This window comes from Ursus americanus, chromosome 2 (genome assembly GCF_024610735.1).
Source record: "Ursus americanus isolate L20-20 chromosome 2, mUrsAme1.1.p, whole genome shotgun sequence".
NCBI classification, from domain to species: domain Eukaryota; kingdom Metazoa; phylum Chordata; class Mammalia; order Carnivora; family Ursidae; genus Ursus; species Ursus americanus.
This window is the reverse complement of record NC_142128.1, coordinates 32,629,350-32,653,221: the sequence shown is the minus strand read 5'-3', so window position 1 is coordinate 32,653,221 and position 23,872 is coordinate 32,629,350. Positions and strand designations below refer to the sequence as shown.

General features: G+C 44.2%; 1 protein-coding gene across 1 annotated transcript in view; it reads right to left on the bottom strand.

Moving 5' to 3' along the window:
- The window catches only part of GRIN2A (glutamate ionotropic receptor NMDA type subunit 2A), a 133,485-nt gene that overhangs the window by 71,804 nt on the left and 37,809 nt on the right, over positions 1 to 23,872 (bottom strand). The window contains exon 3 of the mRNA XM_087865638.1: positions 9,959 to 10,073. Within this exon, the coding sequence (XP_087721764.1) occupies positions 9,959 to 10,073 (115 nt within the window). The remainder of the gene's footprint in view (positions 1 to 9,958; positions 10,074 to 23,872) is intronic.

Below are 23,872 nucleotides of genomic sequence, written 5' to 3'. Positions count from 1 at the left end.
GATTTTATTTATTTATTTGATAGAGAGAGAGAGAGAGAGAGAGAGCAAACACAAGCAGGGGAGCGGCAGACAGAGGGAGAGGGAGAAGCAGGCTCCCCGCTGAACAGAAAGCCCTACCTGGAACTCGATCCCAGGACCTTGGGATCATGACCTGAGCCAAAGGCAGACGCGGAACAGACTGTGCCCCCCAGGCGCCCCTGTCTGGCCTCTTCTGCCATTAGCTGCAGAAAAGTCTCTACTTTTAAAAGGCTCATGTGATGACATCAGGCCCAGCCTGATCGTTTCCCTCTTGATTAACTCAAAGTCAGCAGACAACCCCTTCTGCTCCTTAACGTAACAATCACGTATCTCACCATATCCACACACCCTCCAAGGGGGAGGGTTACAGGAGGGTGATGGGAATTGGGGGCCATTCTTAGAATTCTGCCTACCACACAAGCTCTGTTTCAAACACATTGAACTCCTTATTTCTGGGCTTTTGCTTACAATGCTCCTTCTGCGTGGAACGGCCTTCCCACACGTGTTCGGAAGTCCAGACTCTGCTTACGCTCTGACCCTTGACCAAATGAGAAGTCCTCTGTACAGACGCCCGCAATCCCTCTGCCTATACATAATGTCTATCTTCTCTAAATACCGTAGAGTTCTATCAGAACATCTTTTGCGGCACATATCACACCATCTTGTGGTTACGAGCATCTCCTGGTACCCTACGAGACTCTATGTATCCTCGAGACCGGTCCATGTGTTACCACAACCCTACACGATGACAGGCCCCCAGTAGGTATTCTGGACATTTTGTTTGATGGAATACACGTGTGAATGCCCAAGGGTTATATACCCCAAATCCAACCATCTCTGTTTATGGGGGACAGCGTTAACAGAAAAAGAAATCATTTAATAACAATATTTATGGAGGACAACCAGGTGACAGGAACTGATCTACATCCATAAACAACATCTTATTTGGCATGGGTACTATCTCACTCACCAGAGATTACTCAAGATGCATCAAAACGGCAATTTCCTCATTTCCTTTTCTCCCATACCATTTCTCTTAAGCTTTGCCATTAAGCATTGTATTCCAAAGGAAGAAAGAGGCACAAAGACTAAGAAGCAAAAAATTCTGATAACCAGGATGACGTAGGTGAGACCATTATTTCAGAGTCACAAAGAGTAAATCTATGCCCTAAAGCCATGGTTCTAGATCTTTATGGGGCATGAGAATCACGAGAAGAGCTTATGAAAAAAGCAAAATCGGAAATGATCATCCCATAGGTTTGAAGGAGGGATAAGACCTTCACACCTTTCTCCCCGTGACTCAGATACAGGGAGCCCCACAAACTACATCTGAATGACCAACACTAAAACATGTTCTTGGGGCGCCTGGGTGGCACAGCGGTTAAGCGTCTGCCTTCGGCTCAGGGCGTGATCCCGGCGTTATGGGATCGAGCCCCACATCAGGCTCCTCCGCTATGAGCCTGCTTCTTCCTCTCCCACTCCCCTGCTTGTGTTCCCTCTCTCGCTGGCTGTCTCTATCTCTGTCAAATAAATAAATAAAATCTTTAAAAAAAAAAAATAAAACATGTTCTTCATGTGGGGAAGTTCATGAAAACCGGTCTTTCCATTGAGTCTTAAATCCAATCTATAAATACTGAGTCTCGACAATTGAGTACCAGAGATTGAACGGTAAGAGAACAAGTGAAAACCTGAAAACAGTCTTCTCTCAGTGCTAGTCACAGCCGGAGCTCATGGCTTCCTCAATGGGCTGCCACTGTCTTCCAAGCAAAGTGAGCACGTAAGAGAAGCCAGAATGTCCTTCCGCCTGCTTGTAGAAGGTGTAAACATGGCTCTTCCCTTTCAGCAAAGCACACAATTGTTCTACCAATTCGTCATTTACTACTGGTCTCTCAATTATCATTTTCTTCCATGACTTCCTACACATAATCATTGGAATGTGTGTGTGCAGAAGCCAAGTACAATGCTTGCATAAATACTTCAATCCTTTCACAGGATAAACATGTTTGCAGATTGCTGATATCACACACAAACTCACACACATAAGCAAACACACACTAGAAATCTCCTGCACATTCTCATGAGTTCTTGAGACTCCCTGAGTCATTCTAGGCTAAACGTGGTGGGGAAGTCATGGAGGGGTAATTAAAATACAGTGATCCAGAAGGGAGGGAGTTATAGCAATCTACAATCAGAAATCACCTCATGTCACAATTGTACCCCATGCACACACGGTTGGTGAAAGCCTTCCTAGATCTGATCACGTGCAGACATGCCGTGTCAGAACTATACATTCCAGATGTCAGTCTAAGCTTTCTCAAAGACCTCCTGTGTCACATCTGCACCAGGAATTCCTTAAGTGGCATCTCCTTCATTATGCACAATAAACAAGGGACAGGGTATGATCCTGGAAGATGGAACTGCTATAGACCAGAAAAGACATGGCCTCTGAAGTATGATAAGTATTTATCCCCAAGTTCCAGTGAGTTGGCTTCGGGTGAAATCTGTTGTCCCCCCATGAGAAAAAGAAGGTGGATGTCATTCTAAGGGTGGGAGGAACTCTCTTAATTTCTCCTCTAAAATATCCCTGTCCTACTGCCAGGCTCTCCGTAAGACGTAGTGATTAGGAATGCAGCCTCTGGGGTCAGGCAGACCTCCACTCACATCCTGCTTCCTTCACCTACTAACTGGGGGGATCTGAAACCGGTCACTAACCTGATTTTCTGTTTGTGAGGCAGGAATCAGAACGCCTCCCTGAGATGAGCTGTTGAAACGACAAAATGAGATCATGCATGTAAAACTGTCACCAGAGCTCTTGGTGCAGAGTAGCTCTTAATGAATGGTGCCTGAAGTCTGAAGTCATCATGACCAATGATTGTACAGAGACCCTTCTGGGCACCAGAAACGAAGTCCTGTGGCAGAACTAAAGAAACGTGAACGGAACTGACCTCTTCCCAGATGGGACTCGTGGTCTAAGTGAAGATAAATACGCAAGCAAACAATGACAATGCAAAGTGTTAACACTCTTAGGAGGTAGTATACAGGTCTGTAACAATGAGGTGGGAAAGGACCCAACCCACTTGAGATTTCCCAGGAAGGGTGTCCTTGGAAAAATGGGAAAAAAGCTCAAAGGAACAGGAACATCAGGGAGCACAGCATGAGCTGATGACAGCCAGATATGAGGGCATGGGCTACGGGGACGGTAAGAATGAAGACGTCTATGCTGGGACACAGAGGAATGAGCATATTTGAGAGGGGGAGTTGATGATTTTGGCTTTAGACAAGAGGAAGCTGGAGGTCTGTGGGGTCTCCACGTGGGGGTGTTCTGCAAGCAAGTGTGGATGTCGGGAGGTCTGGGCTCGTGCAACGGATCTGGGAGCCATCCTGTATGGAAGGCAGCTGACACCAAGGGCACCAATGAGAACGCAAACAGACTGGGAGGAGGATTCGGGGACAGAGGCATCACAGTACAGGAGCGGGACTCTTGGTTTGGAAAGACAGGATGGGTCTCTCTCATGTCTTCTGGGGCATCGCTACCATCCTTAATTACTGCTTCTCTAGCAAACAAGAGGATTACTTTAATATGTATGGTTTTGTCCTATTTATGCTTGAGGTCAAAAAATTCAAAACTGCTTTCACAATCTTTCTTTGACTCTTTTCTTCCTTCCTTCCTTCCTTCCTTCCTTCCTTCCTTCCTTCCTTTCTTTCTTTCTTTCTTTCTTTCTTTCTTTCTTTCTTTCTTTCTTTCTTTCTTTCTTTCTTTCCCTAGCTCCATTTTAAAGCTAGTCTGTACGTATGTGTACATGTGTGCATGCATATACACATGCATATTTTCATTTTAAAGCTAGTGTAACCCAAAAATGATATACAGAATTATTCCCAAAGCATTTTTTTTCAGGTAGCTACTGAGAAAATGATTCAACTTAGAGAAATCCAGTCTATACTCAAACCCCAACTCCGAAGGCCCTATCCTCTTGGAGACTACCCCAACGGGCTGAAGTTCATCCTTCTCACCCCAGCAAAGGCTTGGTGACGAGCCTCTTGAGGAGCAGGAGGGCTTCCTACTCATCCTTTGATAAGCCCCAGTGCCTGATAGAATGGTGGCCATAGAGTGGGTGCCCAGGGAGTACTGGGTGTACTGGCCTGGGCTGCCAATTGCCTTGTGCCTTTTCAAACATCTCTGGGAGGCCTTGCTCCAAGACCCACCAAGCTCCAGGGCAAAGCAAAACCACGGGAGAAAAGGAGAGGCAAAGAGCATGGGAGTCCTGATTTGCAAGAGGAAGCCTGCTTAGCACCGAGTTCTATGTCTGCTGGACACAAGCAGGCGTTGGTCATGGCGCTAGAATAATCCACGCCAGCCACACACTAGGGCCTGGCAGAAAGCAAAGGCCCCTCCAAGGGCTTGTCACAATTTCCAAGATTCCCTCATTACACGCTGCTGCTCCCAGTGACGCCACTGGGTGACCTCAGAGTTAGAAAGAAGTCAACTTTGAGCCCCAGAATAACAGCTCCCTCCTTCCACAGGCAGTCCCCTCTGATGACCCTCTGTACCCCGTATGCTGCCGGCAGGCAGGTTTAAGGATAACATGACTGGTATTTACCTGCTCCACGGCTTCCTCTTTCTTGAAATAGAAGCACAAGGAATTATTTCTGAAGAACTGGATCCCCTGAGTGCCAAGAGAATAGACCGACTACAGGAAGCATTTGCACATTCTAAGCTCAATTCGGCGGTAATTCCCTGAGCTGCCTTTTTGAGAAATTGTTGTATTTCAACAGGAATTTGAAGGAGGACACACAAAATATTAAAAGGGCATTTTCTGTAGCTGGAACGGAGGATATCAAGGGCAGTTTTCTTTTACGCAACATCACCTGTGCGGCAGTGCCCTCCCTGTAAACAGGCTCCCTGGCAAATGAGCTAGATCCGAAAGCAGCACTGAAAATTCACAGGCATGAGCCAAGTCTGACCCAGCACTGGTGAAATCCAACCAAGGAGAACGATTTCACAGCTCCAGAGCGATCCTCAGGTCGTGTTAACTTCAAACGGTTGAAAAATAACCCCAAAATAAAACGACATAAGGCAGAAAAGGGCCACGTTCCCTATCTCCTATTAAGAATAGGGAAAAAGTAATTTGCATGTTGGCTTTGCATTTGTAAAAGGAAAGAAAATCCAGAACTTGAAAGATGGATAAAAGAAAGTGCAGGGACAGGAAAGCATTATAGGTAAAAAACAAACAAAAAAACCCCCACGTGTTCAGTGTCCCAGATGCACGACGGAGCCCAGCTCATTGATGGAGATGTGGGCCACAGGGTATACCAGATGTCAGTTAACTAGAATCCAATGCTTTCCTCACGCATCACAAAAAAACACAGACTCCCACCCCACCCTCCTGCACACGCAGACTAGAATCCAAGTCCCATGAGTACAGAAATTATTTTTTGGTCTCTCTCTTGCTCACAGACAGATTCCAAGCACCAAGAATAGTGCCTGGCACTTAGTCGGTACTGAATAAATATTTGTTGGATGAATGAATGAAGTGTGATTCAGTGCTTGGGTGTACCACCTAGGGGAGAAATAGAGTAAGTGTTCAATAAACAACAGTTATGGCTGATATAACCAGCATTTGTGTCCGGGAGTTAAATATGAAAACTCAGTAAATGCTGGTAGTTAATTGTGCTGGGTATCTCAATTTGAAGGGTTTCAAAAATTGTTTTGAACTAGGGTACAATGACATGCAATAAAATACACAGATCTTGGGTGATAGTTTGACACATTTTGACAAATGTTCAAGATAGGAAACATTGTCATAACTCTAGAAAGCTCCCTGCATCCCTTTCCTATTGACTGCCTCCCTCCACAAAAGCAACCATTTTTCTTGTCTCTAACTCCATAGACTGGCTCTGCCTCTTCTTGAATGTCACAGAAATGGAATTATACAGTATATTCCTCTACATCTGGCTTCTTGCGTTCAACATAACATTTTGGCAATTCATCCTTGTTCCAGGTATTACCAGTTCATTCCTTATTAATGAGTAGCATTCCACTTTATGAACATACCATAACTTATTTATCCATTCTTTGTTGATGAACACTGGCATTCCTTCTGATGTTTAGCTCCGATGAATAAAGTTGCGATGAACATTCTTATACGAATATTACTTTTGGGGGTATATGTTTACATTTCGTCACAGCAAATACCCAGGAGTGTAATTGCTGCATTGGAAGGTTTGTGTATGTTTTTCGCTTTATAAGAAACTGTCTAACACTTTTCCACACTGGTTGTAATTTTACATTCCCGCCGGTGGTATAGAAGAGATTCAGTTGCTCTGTAACCTTACCAGCACTTGGTATCGTCAGTCTTGTTCATTTTAGCCCTTCAGTTGGTGTGAAGTGATACATCATTACAGTTTTAGTTTGCATGTCTCTGATGGTCAACGATGGTAAGCATGTTTTCACTTACTTAGTGGCCATCTGAGTAACATACTTTCAAGCATGAGTAACATTTTATCAAGCGTGTAACTTGATTTCCACTTTTGTGTGCTTTTTTTTTAAATTTTTGATTTGTAGGAGTTCTTTATATATTCTGGATATGAGCTCTGTGGGATGTACATAGAGAGTAAATATTTTTTCCCCTATCTATGGCTTGCCTTATTCATTTTCTAACAGTGTCTGTAATGAGAAAAATTTTTAATTTTTAAAATTTTTATGGAGTCCCATCTATTTATTTATTTAAAAGATTTTATTTTAGAGAGAGAGAGAGCACGCATATGTGCCTGTGTGTGTGAGAGAGAGAGAGAGAGAGAGAGAGGATGGAGAGGGAGAAGCACACTCCCCTCTGAGCAGACAGCCCAATGTGGGGCTCAATCTCAGGATCTTCAGATCATGACTTGAGCCAAAGGCAAACACTTAACTGACTGAGCTACCCAGGCCCCCAGTTTCTTATTTTTATTGTACACTAAATGCCTTTTGCATTCTGCTTTCTCGGATCACAGCAGTATCCTCCTAAATTTTCTTCTGAAAAGTTTACAGTTTTAGCTTTTATTTAGGTCTGAAATTTAAGTACTTTTTATGTATAATGTGAGCTATGGGTCAAGGTATTTTTCTTCTATATGGATATCTGGTTGATCGAGCGACATTTATTAGAAAGACTTTCCTTTCAGGGCACTTGGGTGGCTTAGTCAGTTGTGTCCAACTCTTGATTTTGGCTCAGGTCGTGATCATGGGGTTGTGAGATCAAGCCCTGCATAGGGCTCCACACTCAGTGTGGAGTCTGCTTGAGCTCTCTCTCTTCCTGAATCCCTCCCCCCACTCATGCCCAAGCTCTCTGTCTAAAATAAATAAATAAATCTTAAAAAAAAAAAAAGACTTTCCTTTCCCCCACTGTCATAATTATTCATCAAAAAGCAACTGAATGCACATTTGTGGATTTATTTCACCATTTCATCACTATATGAGATGTCAGTCATACGATTTTCATAGACAACCTTTATCAGATTGAGAAATCTCCTTCCTTTATCATGAATGGATATATTGGATTTTGACAAATGCTTTTTCTGCATCTATTGAGATGACCATACAATTTTCTCCTTTATTATATTGATATGGTAAGTTACACTGATTTATTTTTTGAATGTTAAGCCAATCTTGCATCCCTAGGATAAACACCATTTATCCGTGATGTATTATTTTTTTACTATATTGCTGGATTATGATTACTAATATATTGAAACACTGTGTTGATTGGTGTTATTTTTCTTTTTTTTTCTTTTTTATTTTTTTAAAAGATTTTATTTATTTATTTGACGGAGAGAGAGAGACAGCCAGCGAGAGAGGGAACACAGGCAGGGGGAGTTGGAGAGGGAGATGTAGGCTCCCAGCGGAGGAGCCTGATGTGGGGCTTGATCCCAGGACTCTGGGATCACGCCCTGAGCCGAAGGCAGATGCTTAACGACTGAGCCACCCAGGCGCCCCGGTGTCATTTCTTTTTAAAATGTCTGATGGAATTCACAGCCAAGCCATTTAGGTCAGGAGTTTTTCTTGGTTTTGAAATGGGGAAGATTTTAGTTATAAATTCAATTTCTTAGCAAGTTTAGAGCTTAGAAACTTAGAGACTTCAGACTATTTCTTTTTTAGGTCAGTTTTGGAAATTTGTGGGTTGTTTTTTCTTCAAAAAACATACCCATTTTATCTACATTGTGCAATTTGTTGGCATACATTATTTATAATTTTTAAATCATTTTAATGTCTGCAGGACCTGTAATGTCCGTGGTGATACTCCCTCTTGCATTTTTAGTATTTTATTAGTATTTGTGTTTTCTCTGTTTTGTGTGATCACTCTTGCTAGAAATTACAAATCTCATTAATCTTTTCAAAGAACTACCTTTTGGCTTTGTTGATTTTCTCTATATTTTGTGTTCTACTTTGATTTTTACTCTTATATTTGTGATTTTCTTCCTTCCATTTCATTTGGGTTTACTTTGCTCTTCTTTTTCTAGCTTCTCAATGTAGAAGCTTACATCACTGACTTTACACTTTCCTTGTTTTTTTAATAATAAGCATTTAAAGCTATAAACTTCCCCCTTAGTACATCTTCCACTTCATTCTTCAAATTTGGTACGCTGTGTTTTCATTGTCATTTCATTCAAAATATTTTCTAACGTCCTTCGATTTCTTCTCTGACCCATGGGCTATTCAGAGGTATTATCTAATTTCCAAACACGTTGGGGATTCTCTCAATCTATTTTTATTATCAACTTTTATTTTAACACTGTGTGGTCAAAGAATGCATTCTACATTATTTCAGTCCTTCGAAATATATCGAGACTTGTTTTATGCTCCAGGACGCAGTCTACTTGGGTGACTTTTAAGTACGCTTGAAGGAAAGTTTTTCTTTTGTAGCTGTTGGGGGTAGCAGCCCAAGTCTTCCAAAGCTTTCTCTTCATCTTCCCTTCTAGGAATCCATCACGGATCCCCCAAAGTCAATGTTCCTGTTTGCGCAGTACTTTCTTCTGATCTTAGTTCATTATAGTATGGCTCCCACACCACATCCTGCATCTTCCTCCACCTAGGATCTCTCAAGCCTCCATCTGATGTGCAAAGTGAAGAGAAATCTCAAACTGCTTGAGGCAGTTTAGAAGCCATGCCTTGCTTGTCAAGAAAGACAAGATAATGACCCAGGCTTCGTTCGATATCTTTCGTTCTGCTCTTTATGTGATTCTGTGGTGAGTAATTTGGGATTTGGTGGGAGAGAGAGCAAGTGGGGCAGAAATTGGCATCGTTCGAGTGGGGTCATTTGTAAATCCCCCCATGACATCTTCCGTGTCTGACTCAGGACACGGCTTGAGTGGGACATGTGATGATTTTTCCCCCTGCAGAGTTATGCTTTATATCTTTTAATAGTTAATATGTATGTACTAGAGGATGCACTTTACAAGAAATAGAACCTCCCTCTCCAATCTGTGATTTACAGAACTGATAGCTTAAGTCCTGGAAATGAGCTGATTTAAAGTAAAAGACCATGTAAATGAAAATACAGAGGTTCATCTATATGACAAAATGTGTAGTAAATATGGTATTTAACATGGGGTTTAGGCAAACTGCGTGATTGCTGCGATGTAGTAAACATTTGTTATTGCAACAATGTGAGCCAAGCTTTAGTCTTTATTTATCCTAAGTCCTTCAAGAACCCTTCCTAATGAGACTAGAGAAGTTCACATAAAGAACAGCACACAATGGTCACAGTTCACCCAGAGAGAGCATTCCGGCTACACCTTGTGACATTTTGTCCACCTCGTTCCCAGAAAAGTCTACTCCTGGTCGTGGGTTGAGATCTGGAGTAGCCAGCAGGAAATGTGTCGGGAAAAGGAGTAAGTCGAGCCCTTCCGTTGCCTGTGTTTTCATTCCGCCCGTCCCCGCACTGCATTCAACATGCAGAAGGATGCTCACCTTTTCCCATTCTCGGTCCTTGTTCAGCACAATCACCACCAGCCTGGGGTGCACCTGATAGCCTTCCTCAGTGAAGGACAAGTCTTTGCCATCCCATGTCACATTGACCATAAATCTAGAGAGAGGAAGAGAGAAAGACAAGTTCTTAGGGAGGAAGGAAAGAGGTCCGATGAGTGGACAGCACCATCTGTGTAACACTCGGAAGGTGGAGACTTACATGGCCATCACCACCCGTGACAAGTGGCCTCTATCTGTGGGAGTATTAGTACCCATGCAGACACTGCTAACTGGCCAGGCGCCCATTCCCACGAGCTGTAGTCACTCTCAGAATCCCCCATCCTATATAGATGTGAGTAATTGACTGTCATTAGCACATGGGATGGAACCTTTCTATCCTGCCACACTCTAAAGCATGTTCTATGATGTTTTAACAAGCTTCCCTAAAGGCAGCTGCTGGCTCGTTAACCATATGGTATGCAACTTCAAAGAAATGGTATCCCATCTATTCATTACTCATCCCATTAATACTTATTAAACGCTTGCTACGTGCCAGGACTCAGCTACTTGGCTGAGGATAAATGAGGAAACAGATATGATCCCTCTCCTCATGAAGCTTATAGTCTAAAGGGGAGGATAGGCATTAATTAATTACAGATCTATGACAAATGTTATAATAGTGAGGTGGGTTTGCTATGTGGAAGTGAAAGAGGGGTCAGGCAAGGCTTCCATGAGGAAATGCAGCTTCACTGGAAGGATGAGTCAGCATTAACTAGGTTAAAGAAAAAAAAGACATAAGCAAACTCTAGGCATAAAGCGCAGCACGTGCAAAGGCCCTCTGGCAGTACACACAAACTGCAAGCCAGTGAGACCAAAGCAGAGAGAGACAGAAGAATGTGGGATGTGGTGTGGCTGAGAAGGTGAATAGGGGAGATAGTGCAAAGCTTTTCAGGCCATGTTAAAGAGTTTTGTCTTTGCCTTAAAACAGTAGGAACACACTGAAAGTTTTGTTGTTGTTGTTGTTGATATTCAGTTAGCCACTGTACAGTACATCATTAGTTTTTTGATGTTCTGTTCAATGATTCATTAGTTGGGTATAACACCCAGTGCTCATCACAACATGTGCCCTCCTTAATACCCATCACCTGGCTACCCAATTCTCCTAGCCCTTGAGCCCTCTGAAACCCTCAGATTGTTTCCCAGAGTCTATAGTCTCTCATGGTTCGTCTCCCTCTCTGATTTCTCCCCCTTCAGTTTTCCCTCCCTTCCCCTATGGTTCTCCACGCTATTCCTTATGTTCCACATATGAGTGAAACCATATGATGACTGTCTTTGTCTGCTTGACTTATTTCACTTAGCATAACCCCCTCCAGTTCCATTCATGTCAATGCAAATGGTGGGTATTCATCCTTTCTGATGGCTGAGTCATATTCCATTGTATATACGGACCACATCTTCTTTATCCATTCATCTGTCGAAGGGCATCTCAGCTCCTTCCACAATTTGGCTATTGTGGCCATTGCTGCTATGAACATTGGGGTGCATGTGCCCCTTCTTTTCATTACAGCTGTATCTTTGGGGTAAATACCCAGTAGTGCAATTGCTGGGTCATAGGGTAGCTCTATTTTTAACATCTTGAGGAACCTCCATAATGTTTTCCAGAGGGCTGCACCAGCTTGCATTCCCAGCAACAGTGAAAGGGTTCCCCTTTCTCCACATCCTCACCAACATTTGTTGTCTCCTGTTTTGTTAATTTTTGCCATTCTAACTGGTATAAAGAGGTATCTCATTGTGGTTTTGGTTTGTATTTGCCTGATGGCTAGTGATGTTGACCTCTCTCATACCATACACAAAGATAAACTCAAAATGGATGAAAGACCTCAATGTGAGACAGGGGTCCCTCAAAATCCTAGAGGAGAACATAGGCAGTAACCTCTCTGACATCAGCCACAGCAACTTCTTTCAAGACCCGTCTCCAAAGGCAAGGGAAACAAAAGCAAAAATAAACTTGTGGGACTTCATCAAGATAAAAAGCTTCTGCAGAGCAAAAGAAACAGTCAACAAAACTAAGAGGCAACCCATGGAATGGGAGAAGGTATTTGCAAATGACAATACAGATAAAGGGTTGGTATCTAAGATCTATGAAGAACTTCTCAAACTCAACACCTAAAAAACAAATAATACAGTCAAAAAATGGGCAGAAGACATGAACAGACACTTCTCCAAAGAAGACATAAAAATGGCTAATAGACACTGAAGGTTTTAATCAAGGAGGTGATACAGTCAGACGTCTCTTGTAGAATATGACTTGAAGGCTGTGTAGAGAATGGGTTGGAGGGGACCGGAGTGGATACAGGCAGGTACAGTGTGCTTATTATCCAGGTCAGAGCTGATGTTGGCTTTGGCTCTGTTGTGGCCCCAACAGAGGAGGAGAAGGAGGAGTGTGAGTTGCCACAAATAGGACCAAGGGGAGAATATTTAGCAGGTATTCAGTGACGAAGGTTGGGGAGAGAGAAGCAACAAGGACAACGCCTCAGCATCTGCCTTATATAATATCCGCGTGGTCAACCACTGTCCTAGCACTTTCATTGCACCGGATGTCTGTCTGCCTTATGCTCTTCTTACCTCCACCACTATTAAAAGCCACCTTGCCTGTAGGCAGGCTGGATGCGGTTGGGGAAGGAGACAAGGCGGAGCTCACGTCCCAGGGTTTGGGTGGGTGGATCCCCAGGAGTCCACATTCCCTTGTAGCTTGAGAAAAAGGTGATATTGTTGCAGACTTCCAAGGGAACATACCGCTTAACAGATACTCAATTAATGGAGTACGGTGGGTTCAAATATTCGGAGATGCCCAGAGAGACAGGGTATCTCGAGACCGTGGCATTTTCTTGCTTTATACTGCTTTAACTCCAAAAGCAGCTGAAGAAGTAAAATATTAAGGAGAAATAGAGTATAAAAAATTCAAAAACGAGACACTGTCCTAACTGGTCACATGTCTGCCCCTGGGCCACACAGCGCAGGCTGTGTTGTGTGGAGGGAGAATCAGGTCTCCCAGGACAAGATAAAGAAAGTGGGGAAAAGGCAAAGACCAAATATTGTGTATCCACTCAATGAACTATTTGGGTTTTTAAAAATCATGTTTTTGATGACAAATTAATGGAGAGGAGAAAATGCTCACTCTTTCATATTAAACAAGCAGAAGAGGATAAAACAGGGTTTGTCTATGCATAGAGAGATTATAGGTACCTTGTATTTTCTTTTGTGTATCTTTGTGTTCTGCAGATAGTGTCTGTTAAAAAAACAGAAAAAATAAACCACAGCAATTCTAGAAGGAGCAAAGAGTAATCACTCTTCTATTTGGTGCACGTGAGGTATCTGTGATGATTTCCTAGTAGGATATATTGTTGATTCTCCAACTATTTGCTCATGTCTATTATGTGTCAGGCCCTATGGGGAGTCCTAGATATGGAAATAAAACCCACAGTGCCTGTCCAGCCTCCTCCCCACATGCTCACCACCCAGTAACACAGGCACGTAAACAATGCCAGCACGGAGAACGCCGCTCATGCAGGAAGGCACAGTGAGTGGGAGAAGTGAGTGCAGAGGAAGGCCCCTCACTCAACCTAAGGGACTGGGAAGGGGCTTCCTGGAATCTTGAAGAGTGAAAGAGTTAAGAAGAAGTGGGAGAGGGGCACCTGGGTGGCTTTGTCGGTTAAGCATCCAACTGTTGATCTCAGCTCGGGTCTTGATCTCAGGGTCATGAGTTCAAGCCCCACTTTGGGTTCAGTGCTGACCGTGAATCCTACTTAAAAAAAAAAAGAGGAGAAGGAGAAAAGAATTTGGAGCAAAGGCATCACCTTGAGAAAAGAAGAGTCAGCAAAGGCTGGCAGTGTGACACATGCGGGGAAAACAGGAACTAGCTTAATAAGCTAAGGGGCAGTGGGATTTCTCTGGAGAGGATCCCTGAAGCCAGATCCTAAAGGACCTTGAATGCCACCCTAAAGCACTTGGGGTTTGTTCAGAAGGCTGGGGAGGTCCATGAAAGGTTTTAAATAAAGGAACGATGCACAGATTTGCACTTCATTTTTGGTTATGGCTAAAAACCTTCATTAATTAGGGGTGGGTCTAAATTAAGTGGTTTATATTTTTCCAGTTGACTTTTGATTTTGTTCCCCATGGTTATTTTTAGCCCTATTACATTGTCTGGCACACTGTAGGGCTGAAGTTCATGTCTGGTGGTTGAGTATGTTAAAAGATCATCACCAGAAGTGCCATCCATCTATGTCTACATCCATCTGTCCATCCTTCTATCCATCCATCCACCCACCCACCCAATAGACATATTTGCATACCTACTACATGTCATGACCTGTGCCAAGAACTGTGGTAGGAAAAAAGATAAAGTAAACAAACATATTTCTGCAATACATAACTGCAGTCAAGAATACCAAGTGTAAAATTCGAGTTACGTACTAATTAGGCTGGTGAAGAGCATAAGGAATCCAGTGGCTGGTTCTATTGCAGAGGCAGAGCTGGCATCAGGAAATAAAGTGGAAGGAAGAGCAAGGGCTGGCCGGGCGAATGGCGAGGGGTGAGGGGTGGCAACATACTGCAGGGAGGAAACTACCAAGCCAACAGCACAGCACCATAGAACAGGACTGAAGACTGTTCATGGATGTTGACATAAGCACTGCAGACCAAGACCACCAGTGAGGGGTCTTTACTGGAGCTGGAAGGAAATTAGTTATCAAGTCTCCGTATTTGCTGCCCCAAACTTAGAGGTTTTTAATTTATTATTCTGGTTGATGCTGTTGAACCAAATTAGCTACCAAGCCAGGTTTTGATGTGTCCGACACTTTGGAATGGACGGAGCTCAGGATGGATCGACCCAATGACCCAAAGGTGGATGAACTGAAAATTCCAGTCAATTATCAAGAGGTTCAGAAATGTCCAGTTTCTTGTTGTTTTAGAAAAGGCAGACCAGAGAGCAAATGCTTTGGTTTTGACCTAGACGTGCGGCCCTGGCGGGGGGGAACCATTCGCGGGGTTTCACAAGGTGCGACTGGAACAGCACAGTCATCATTTGAATCAAAGGACTAGCGTGTACTACTGAGCATGCAGATCTTTTGATTTGCCAGCTGAATTTACTCAAACCTCCCTCTTCTTTAATTTAATTCTTTAATTCCCCATCTCTACTTCCTCTACTCATTCCCTTTTCTCCCATCTTGTGCTGAAATCAGATGGAATGATCCGAGTGATGATTTAAATGGATCACACCTCTCTGGATTACATGGAAACCACTATACAGACGTTCTCATGCTCCCTAGTTTTCCGTGTTCCTTTAAGATTCAATATTCTGGACCGATGAGTCTGTATACTCAACATTAATATTGTTTTATTGTTTTTCCTTTTTTTTTTTTTAAATTAACAGTCTTCAGTCCCTTGGCTGTATACGGGGTGGGGGGGGGGACCCACTAACAGAATTTTTTGCTGAACAGTAATTTCATTACGAAGTTGACAGGATGCAAGCACCTATTACCTTCAATTCCCCCACCTAATTTCTAGGAAAGACGATCCATATTTTCTCAGACTTTCTTCCCATTTAAACTAGCTCCAGAGCAAAATTCTTTACCTAGGAAAATCCCATTACACACCCCATTGCTTGGTCCCGATTAACACCTGCTGGGTACTTGTATTAAACAGTAAAATCTTATCCCTGTTTTGTTTATCTCTCAAAAATGGATTATAAACTTTTAGTGACCAGATGAAATATTAGGACTTCCGGCAGCTGCTAAGCTTCAAATTACATCGTCAATATTTCCATCAGGAGCAATAAACACAGGAAAGCATGCTGGCAAAGTATAGCCGGGTGGGGGTGCCGGGGGGTTTGCAGAGGGTCCACTTCTGTGTTATCATCAATCACTGATGGCAAAGCCAAGTAGTTGGGTTGTTTTTGTTTGTTTGTTTTGTTTTGTTTTTTACGGTCCGTGACATACACAACACTAAACTAGAAAATATGCAAATTATGTGACATACACACGTACAAGTTTCCTCTGGTATCTACTTAGGTGTATGACGCTAAGTCCAGATGAAAGAAACACTTGTCTACTGTTTGCATTCTGTGCCCTATGAATGGGTGACGTGAGGGGATCAGAAAGAACACTGAAAAACAGAGAGGCCATTTTTCCTATATTATGACTGCCAGGAAATTAGGGCTGAATTCTCAAGTTCTCTCCAGACCTGCCTGGTCTAGTATAATAGGCACCAATGCCCGTGGCTAGTGAGCACCTGCAGCGTGGGGAGTCTGGATAGAGACGTGACATAAGGGCAGAATACACACCGGATCTGGAGACTCCGCAGAAAAAAAATCATGTAAAAAGATCTCATGAATCATTTTATATTGATTTCGTATTGAAATATTTTAGACATCTCGGGTAAAATAAGACATACTATTAAAATTAATATCATCTGCTTCTTTTTACTTGTTCAATGTGCTGCCAGAAAGTTTACGATTATACGAGGCTTGCGTTCTACTGCTACTGGATAGCTCTTCTAGACCGTTGTTGGTTTTGGGTTTTTTTTTTTTTTTTAACCAGTAGACAGTATGCATCATGACGGCAGGGACCTGTTCCGCCTTCAGTATCATATTTCTAGTGCCAAACACAGTGCCTGGCACATAGCTGGGGCTGATGAGTAAAACAATGAATTGCTATTTCTAAATTGTTGGACAACAGAACAGGGACCAAAAGCCTGGCTCTGTCCTCCCAACTGTGTCATGTTGGGCAATGTATTTAAAATTCTCTGAGCCTTCATTTCTTTCCTTGTAAAAAATGGATCAGGTTCAACCATGTGAATTAGCCAAGACAGTCTCATGTGGTTTCAGCTCAGCGTTATCTAACTCCTGGGTTTAGGGGTAGCATTAGGGACGGTGCCCTTAAAATGCCCAGCACTATGCCTGGTTTATGGCTGTCACCTAATAAATAGTAGCTAAGATTTACAGACATTTCCTATGCACTATTTTTTAAACTACTTTTCCACCCTGTCATATTTTCTAACACCCCACCCCAGATGCAATCTGGTCTTTTTAAGGCCATGCTTCTCATGGCTGTGAACGGGGGTCCCTCTGTCCTCCTGTCAAAAGCCAACCATATACGGGTTGCCGAAGTTCCTTGAACTCTCACTTAAAATGTCTCATTCCTTCTCATTTCTATTTTCTCTCTTTTGTCTTCATGGTCATAAGTCTCCTTTAACTTCCAAAATCTGATTATCTGAAATGTTCTCGAGACATATTTATTATTCACCATTTCCCTTCAGACTAATTCTCTTACTGTCTCACAAGTGCCACTATAACCCATTTAATGTTTCTCGATTTTTGGTTAATTTCCCATCTGCTTCGCCATTTCCCACATCCCCCCCCCCGGGGGGGGGGTTTATCCCCCAAATCACACTCTGCCTGAAATGCTTCCTCGAACTGCTTTTGGGTGTCACCCTTGTCTGTCATATAATTTACATGTTTCTGAAAACAGTGCCTGTTCTCTTAAGCTTCTTTTCCCTCCTCGGGACATTCTCATTCTTTGAAAACATTTTTTTTGCTCTCTGCAGCATTCTCGTGGTGGTTTAGAATCCCTCCAACTGTGATGCGTGTCTGAGCGCCGCCCCCCCCATCTTCCATGAACCGTTCCCTGAATGGGCATCAACCCTCTGCCCTCTCTAGGCCACACGCGTGGTGCCTCCACCCACTCCCAAGCCGTGCACGGGCCCTTCCCCGAACGCACGCATGCACTGCTTCATTCCAGCAAGCCTCCAGATGACCCTATTCCCCTCTTTGCCCTGGAGCTCGATTTCACAGGCTCATTGGTGCTTTCCCATTTCCCCTGAACAATTACCAAAGGCATGACCGCAGAGCTAAGACTTAAATGTCAGGACAGACGTGCAATCACTCCAACACACAGATTGCCATAGTATAAGCCAGCAGCACCCAGAACGGGCTCAGAAACCAGAGCATAAAGAACAAGAAGGGGACCCAAAAAAAAAAAAAAAAAACAAAACCTATCTTAAAAAACAAAACAAAACAGGAAGCATTTACTCTTTCAACTCAAATTCTCTTGTGGCCCATTACAAAAATAATAATGTCACTTGCCTTGACTGGGCAACAATGAATTTTTAAAAATTAGAACAGGAGATGGTAAGTTCCCTAAAGGCAGACATCTTAGTCTTGATCACTGAGCTTCTAAAACACCTAGAAGAGTGTAGCTTGCAGCATGAGCTTAAAAGTACGTGTTGGCATGAAAAAGTGTTCAAAATCATTAGCCATCAGGGAAATTCAAATCAAAACCCCACTAAGATACCACCTTATGCCAGTTAGAATGGCAAAAATTAACAAGACAGGAAACAGCAATTGCTGGAGAGGATGTGGAGAAAGGGGATCCCTCCTACACTGTTGGTGGGAATGCAGGTTGGTGCAGCCACCCTGGAAAACAGTGTGGAGGTCCCTTAAAAAGTTAAAAATTGAGGTACCCTATGACCCAGCCATTGCACTACTGGGTATTTACCCCAAAGATACAGACGTAGTAAAGAGAAGGGCCATATGCACCCCAATGTTCATAGCAGCATTGTCCACAATAGCTAAATCATGGAGGGAGCCGAGATGCCCTTCAACACATGACTGGATTAAGAAGCTGTGGTCCATATATACAATGGAATATTACTCAGCTATCAGAAAGAACGAGTTCTCAACATTTGCTGCAACATGGACGGCACTGGAGGAGATAATGCTAAGTGAAATAAGTCAAGCAGAGAAAAACAATTATCATATGATTTCTCTCATCTATGGAATATAAGAACTAGGATGATCAGTAGGGGAAGAAAGGGATAAAGAAAGGGGCGGTAATCAGAAGGGGAATGAAGCATGAGAGACTATGGACTATGAGAAACAAACTGAGGGCTTCAGAGGGGAGGGGGGTGGGGGAATGGGACAGGCCGGTGATGGGTAGTAAGGAGGGCACGTATTGCATGGTGCACTGGGTGTTATACGCAACTAATGAATCATCGAACTTTACATCAGAAACCAGGGATGTACTCTATGGTGACTAACATAATACAATAAAAAAACATTTTAAAAAAAAAAGTATGTGTTGGGTAAAAGAATGAATGAATGGGCAGACACAGGCCTTCAGGACGTCGTTCATTCAAGGCTCATGTCCCATGCCACAGCCTGACCGAGGCGAGTCTGTGAGACAACTGTTTCGTTTGGAAGCAGCCTGAGTTAGAATGCTGTGCTGTTGCTTTCAATCACAGGTAAGTCTCCTACATTCTCAGAGCACCTGTCTCCCCTTCTGTAACAGCGAGGTTGTAACAGCCATGCCACTGTGCAATTACAGGGACGAACTTAGATGGCACGTAATAAGGTAAGATGTGCGCTGTGGCCAGCAGAGTGTTTGGCACGTAATAAGTGATGGGGGCAGGAGTAATAGGAGTTGTCACGGTTTCACATGGTCATCTTTTCTCCTCTGAAAATCTGAGATTAAATGGCTTTCATCTTTCAGACCCTGGAGGGCTATTTTGGTTGCTAATCCCAGTCCTCCAAGGGAGGCGATGCGCTCCCATGGGCCCCTACCCCCAGGAACCAGGAGTCTGATTGTTCAGAGCCCACAGTGCCCCCAGGCCAGGCTACAGTGCAAGGACAATGAGCCAGCTGCCAGCCTTCCCTTCACACCGCCTGGGCTCCCCATCTCTATTTGGTGGGCACATCTGAGCCGAAGGTGGCTTTCTGGGGACTAGCCCCACATGCTGTCTTTTGTAATACAACCTTGAAGTCTAAAATCGTAGTAAGTTAGGGCCAAGCTTTCTCTGTGAATAGGACCACTCTCCCGTACCCATTGCCAGAGAGCATCCCTGAACCATTCGGCCAAGGTTTCCATTGGGAGCGGGACATACAGAGCAGGACTGAAGAAGCATGCCCTAATTATATTTTGTCAGGAGTTGTCAGAAGCCCCGAGGGTCCATGAATAAAGTGGTTCTCAGCATCCCACGTGTGCTCTTGCTCCTTGTATGTGTGGTTCTCTCAGTAACCTGGTGCAGGTTCTGGAAATTTGTGAAATTCTGGGTAGTACTTTATACCACCACTGGAGTAGCACCAAACATATCACCATTAACCTCTAATGGTTCTGCCTCACCTTACCATTTGGAACCGGCTGGCCCGGGGGCTCATGAAGCCGTCCTGTGTGATGAGCACCTATTCCAAGAAAGCCAAAGGGGGTGTAGGGAACAAAACCAGGTCATGGGACAAGCAGTTTCCATGAGCTCACTTGACCACCTGTGTCTACGCAACCCAGCTCTTCAGGATCTTAAATGGGCAGATGTACACGGAAGTGGCCCCCTCACCGTCCCCAACATCCCGCCCCCCACACACTATGCAGAATGAGATGATGCGAATCAATTCAAACTGTGATTGTATCCAAGAATTTCTGGGTACCCCTCACCCGGGAATACAGGCCCCACAAGGACAGGGCATTTGTCTCTTGTTCTCAGCTGCACCCCATTCCAGAGCCGGGAACCGTTCCTGGCATAAAGCAGATGCTCATTACCTACTTACTGAGGGAACGAAAGGCCCCGGTTCTGTCTTATTTTCTCACTCCCTGACAATGAGCCCTCCTTTATCTATCTGTCCAGTGGGCGTCTGCTAGTGCTCAGTGGGTCCCTGGGGTGACCCGATGAGGGAACTGGAAGGCAGAGGAGAAAGGTCGGGGGTGAGGGGGAAGCCCATGGGCCGCTATAGCCCCGCCTCTGCGTGAATCACTAACGCTCTGCACTCCCTTATACACTATTATGGGAAAAACATTCTACTGCTCCTATCAATCAATGAAACCTACAAGCCAGGAAACAATTAAGGAGCTGCTCCTCGACACTGCAGCACACGAAGACCCTGGCCGCAGGCCGAGATCTTGCTCCCCCTCCCCGGATATGTGAGTAATAACAACAGCCTTCAAAAGGGGGATGAAGGGACGAAAACATATTTAGCACTGAACAGGTGCTAAATGTTGGACCAGATACTTTCCATATGCTACCTGAATTTTTACCCTAAGAACTAGGTGTGGATTATCCCATTTTCAGAGAAAGAGCAGAGGCACAGAGGGTTTTGTGATGGTGCCAAAGGCTACACAGGGTGTCAGACACTTCTGGTTGTTCTTCAGTATCTCTCTCCGCTTCTGCTTTAGTAATCGGAAACCCAATTTTTAGCCATGCACATAGCCTTCTATAATCAAGTTTACACTTTCCAGCCCTGTGGGTAGCTAAGCATGACCATGTGGCTATGTTCTGGCCAAAAGCAAGGGAGGAAGTGTGATATTTATAACGTGTAAGAGGTATCATGTACAGAAGGGGCGTGCCTTTCTTTGCTTCTTCCTCCGTCCTGCTGGCTGCAATGCAGACATGATGGCAGGAGCACTAGTAGCCGGTCTGGACTGTGAGGTGGAAACCACTGGCGAGGGGTGGCAAAGCCACAAGGCAGAGAAGCCCAGGTCCCTGACACCACGCAACACCACACAAGCCCTTACCTTTGGACTTCGTTTACAATTTTATGTTTTGGGCTTTCTGTCGCTCAAAAACAAAATTGATCCTGTCTGGGTTAAGTGCTAGAGTGACTATGTGAACCAAAATACAGTCCAAAGCCTTTGAGTTAAGCTGCACCAGCTCCCACTTGGCCTCTCTGCATCTCAGTTAACCCGCTCTGAAAAAAGCGGACATTGTACTGTATGTTTGTTTGTTTCCTTCCTAGCTCTGCAGTATTTGATCCTCTCTCCTGATTCCCCTCCCAGTACACGACGCATCTGGTGCTACCCCCCATCTCTTAGTATATGCTGTTCCTCTCACTCACAGTGTCTTCCTTCCCCATTATCTTCAATCTAAACCCAATACTTCTCAGGGGAGGGGAGGGCTGAGCATCGAGCTCCATTTCTCCCATTTGGCCTTTCCTGATAATCTTTCCTTTTCTCAGTTCACTTTAACCCACACCTCATGCTATACCCTTAGCACTACTTTATCCCTGACCGTTCCCTACAAATTTCACATTCTCACATTTAGTCTCAACAGAAGCGGAGACCAGGTCTTGGCTTCAGCCAGACGTGTTATCTAGCACCATGCTGTCGGGCACAGCGTGCTCACGGTCATTGACTCGATTTGCAAAGCAGAGCATTAATCTTCACCTCAGGACCATGTTTTCCAAACCGAACACCAAATCCAGGACCGAGTGGGGACAATAAGCCAGACCACATGCCTTTGTCCACACAATATTCAGTGACTATAATTCCTTCTCGTCCCCTCCGCCATGTTCATTGGCCATCCTTCAAGACCATCTCAAATAATGTCTCCCTGAGAAAGGCAGCCCTGACACCTCCAAATGAGATACATCCTCTCTCAGCTCTCAACCCCAACTGTTCATGTGCTGTGCTCCCCTCTGACAGGACCTCCGTTATGTATGTCACTTGGGGTGAATTTTTTAAAGACACCTCTTTCTGAAGACCTTTCTGATGGTTTATTTTATGCACTGGGCTAAGGGATGCCCAGATAGCAGGTAAAACACTACTTATGAATGGGGCAGGAAGGATGTCTCTGGAAGAGGCTAGCACTTGAGTCCGTAGGGTAAGTAGAGAAGACCGCCCTCACCAATGTGGGGGGGCACCATCTTGTCTGTGGAGAATCTGAATTGAACAAAAAGGCAGAGGAAGGGGAATGTGCTCTTTTGCTCAAGCTCAGACATGCACTTTCACCTGCCTTCATGGATCTATGCACGGGCTTCTCAGGTTTCTGGACTTGGACTGGAACCACAAACCATGCCACTGGCTTTCCGGGGCTTCCAGCTTGCACACAGCAGATCATGGGACCTCTCAGCCCCATAATCACGTGAGCCAGTCCCTCATAATAAACCTCTTACTTTATAGCATCTTGATTCTGCTTCTCTGGAGGACCCCAGCTAATACAGCCCTATACTACTACCTTCTAGAAAAATAGAAGATAATTCTTTGATGAATATGAGGTGGAGGGAGATTCCCAGCCTGGTGTTCATCAGAACCCATATGACTTTACCACCTCTGCTAGAGTATAACCTTCTTGAAGACAAGAATTCATAACTCAGGACTCTGCACGCTGAGAACACTGCCAGGTAGACAGAAGAGCAGCTGTACGATGGACGAGGTGGGGCTGAGTTTTAAACCCACCATTATTGGCACTATCCCCATAAGCAAGGCCTCTGAGATTCAGCTCAGTCCCCTATCAAATGGGGGTAACACCACTGTCTTAGGCTATTCATCCTGCTGTAACAAATTACCACGGGCCGCGTGGCTTAAATGATGAGAATATGTTTCTCACAGCTGTGGAGGTTGGAAATCCAAGATGGAGCCCTGGCAGATTTGGCATCCGATGAGAGCCTGCTTCCTGGTTTACACATGGCCTCTCCTCACCATGTCCTCACATGGCAGGGAGAGAGAGCACACTCTGGTCTCTCTTCCATTTTCTTATAAGGGCATCTAATCCCATCAGAGGAAGTCTGACCCTAATTACCTCCCAAAGACCCCACCGCAAAACAACTTCACACTGAGAATTAAGAGTTTCGGCCTCTGGTTTTAGGGAGGCACCAACATTCAGTGTACAGGAACCACAACGTGTAACTGAAAACTCTCACGTCAGGACTGCTAAGAGTGTGATGAGGGCCTATGTTTAACACATTTCTAGACCAACTTCCATAAGTAATGAAGAGCTATCCCAGTTTTCCCAGCACGGAGGGGTTTCCTGGGGCATGGCACATTCAGTGTTAAAACCTGGACCATAAATTACGGATCACGAATTCAGAGCAATACCTCCAAAGCACATCTACTGAAATGCTTCAAATCCATTTCTTAGCAAACACGTCAGTTCAAACAC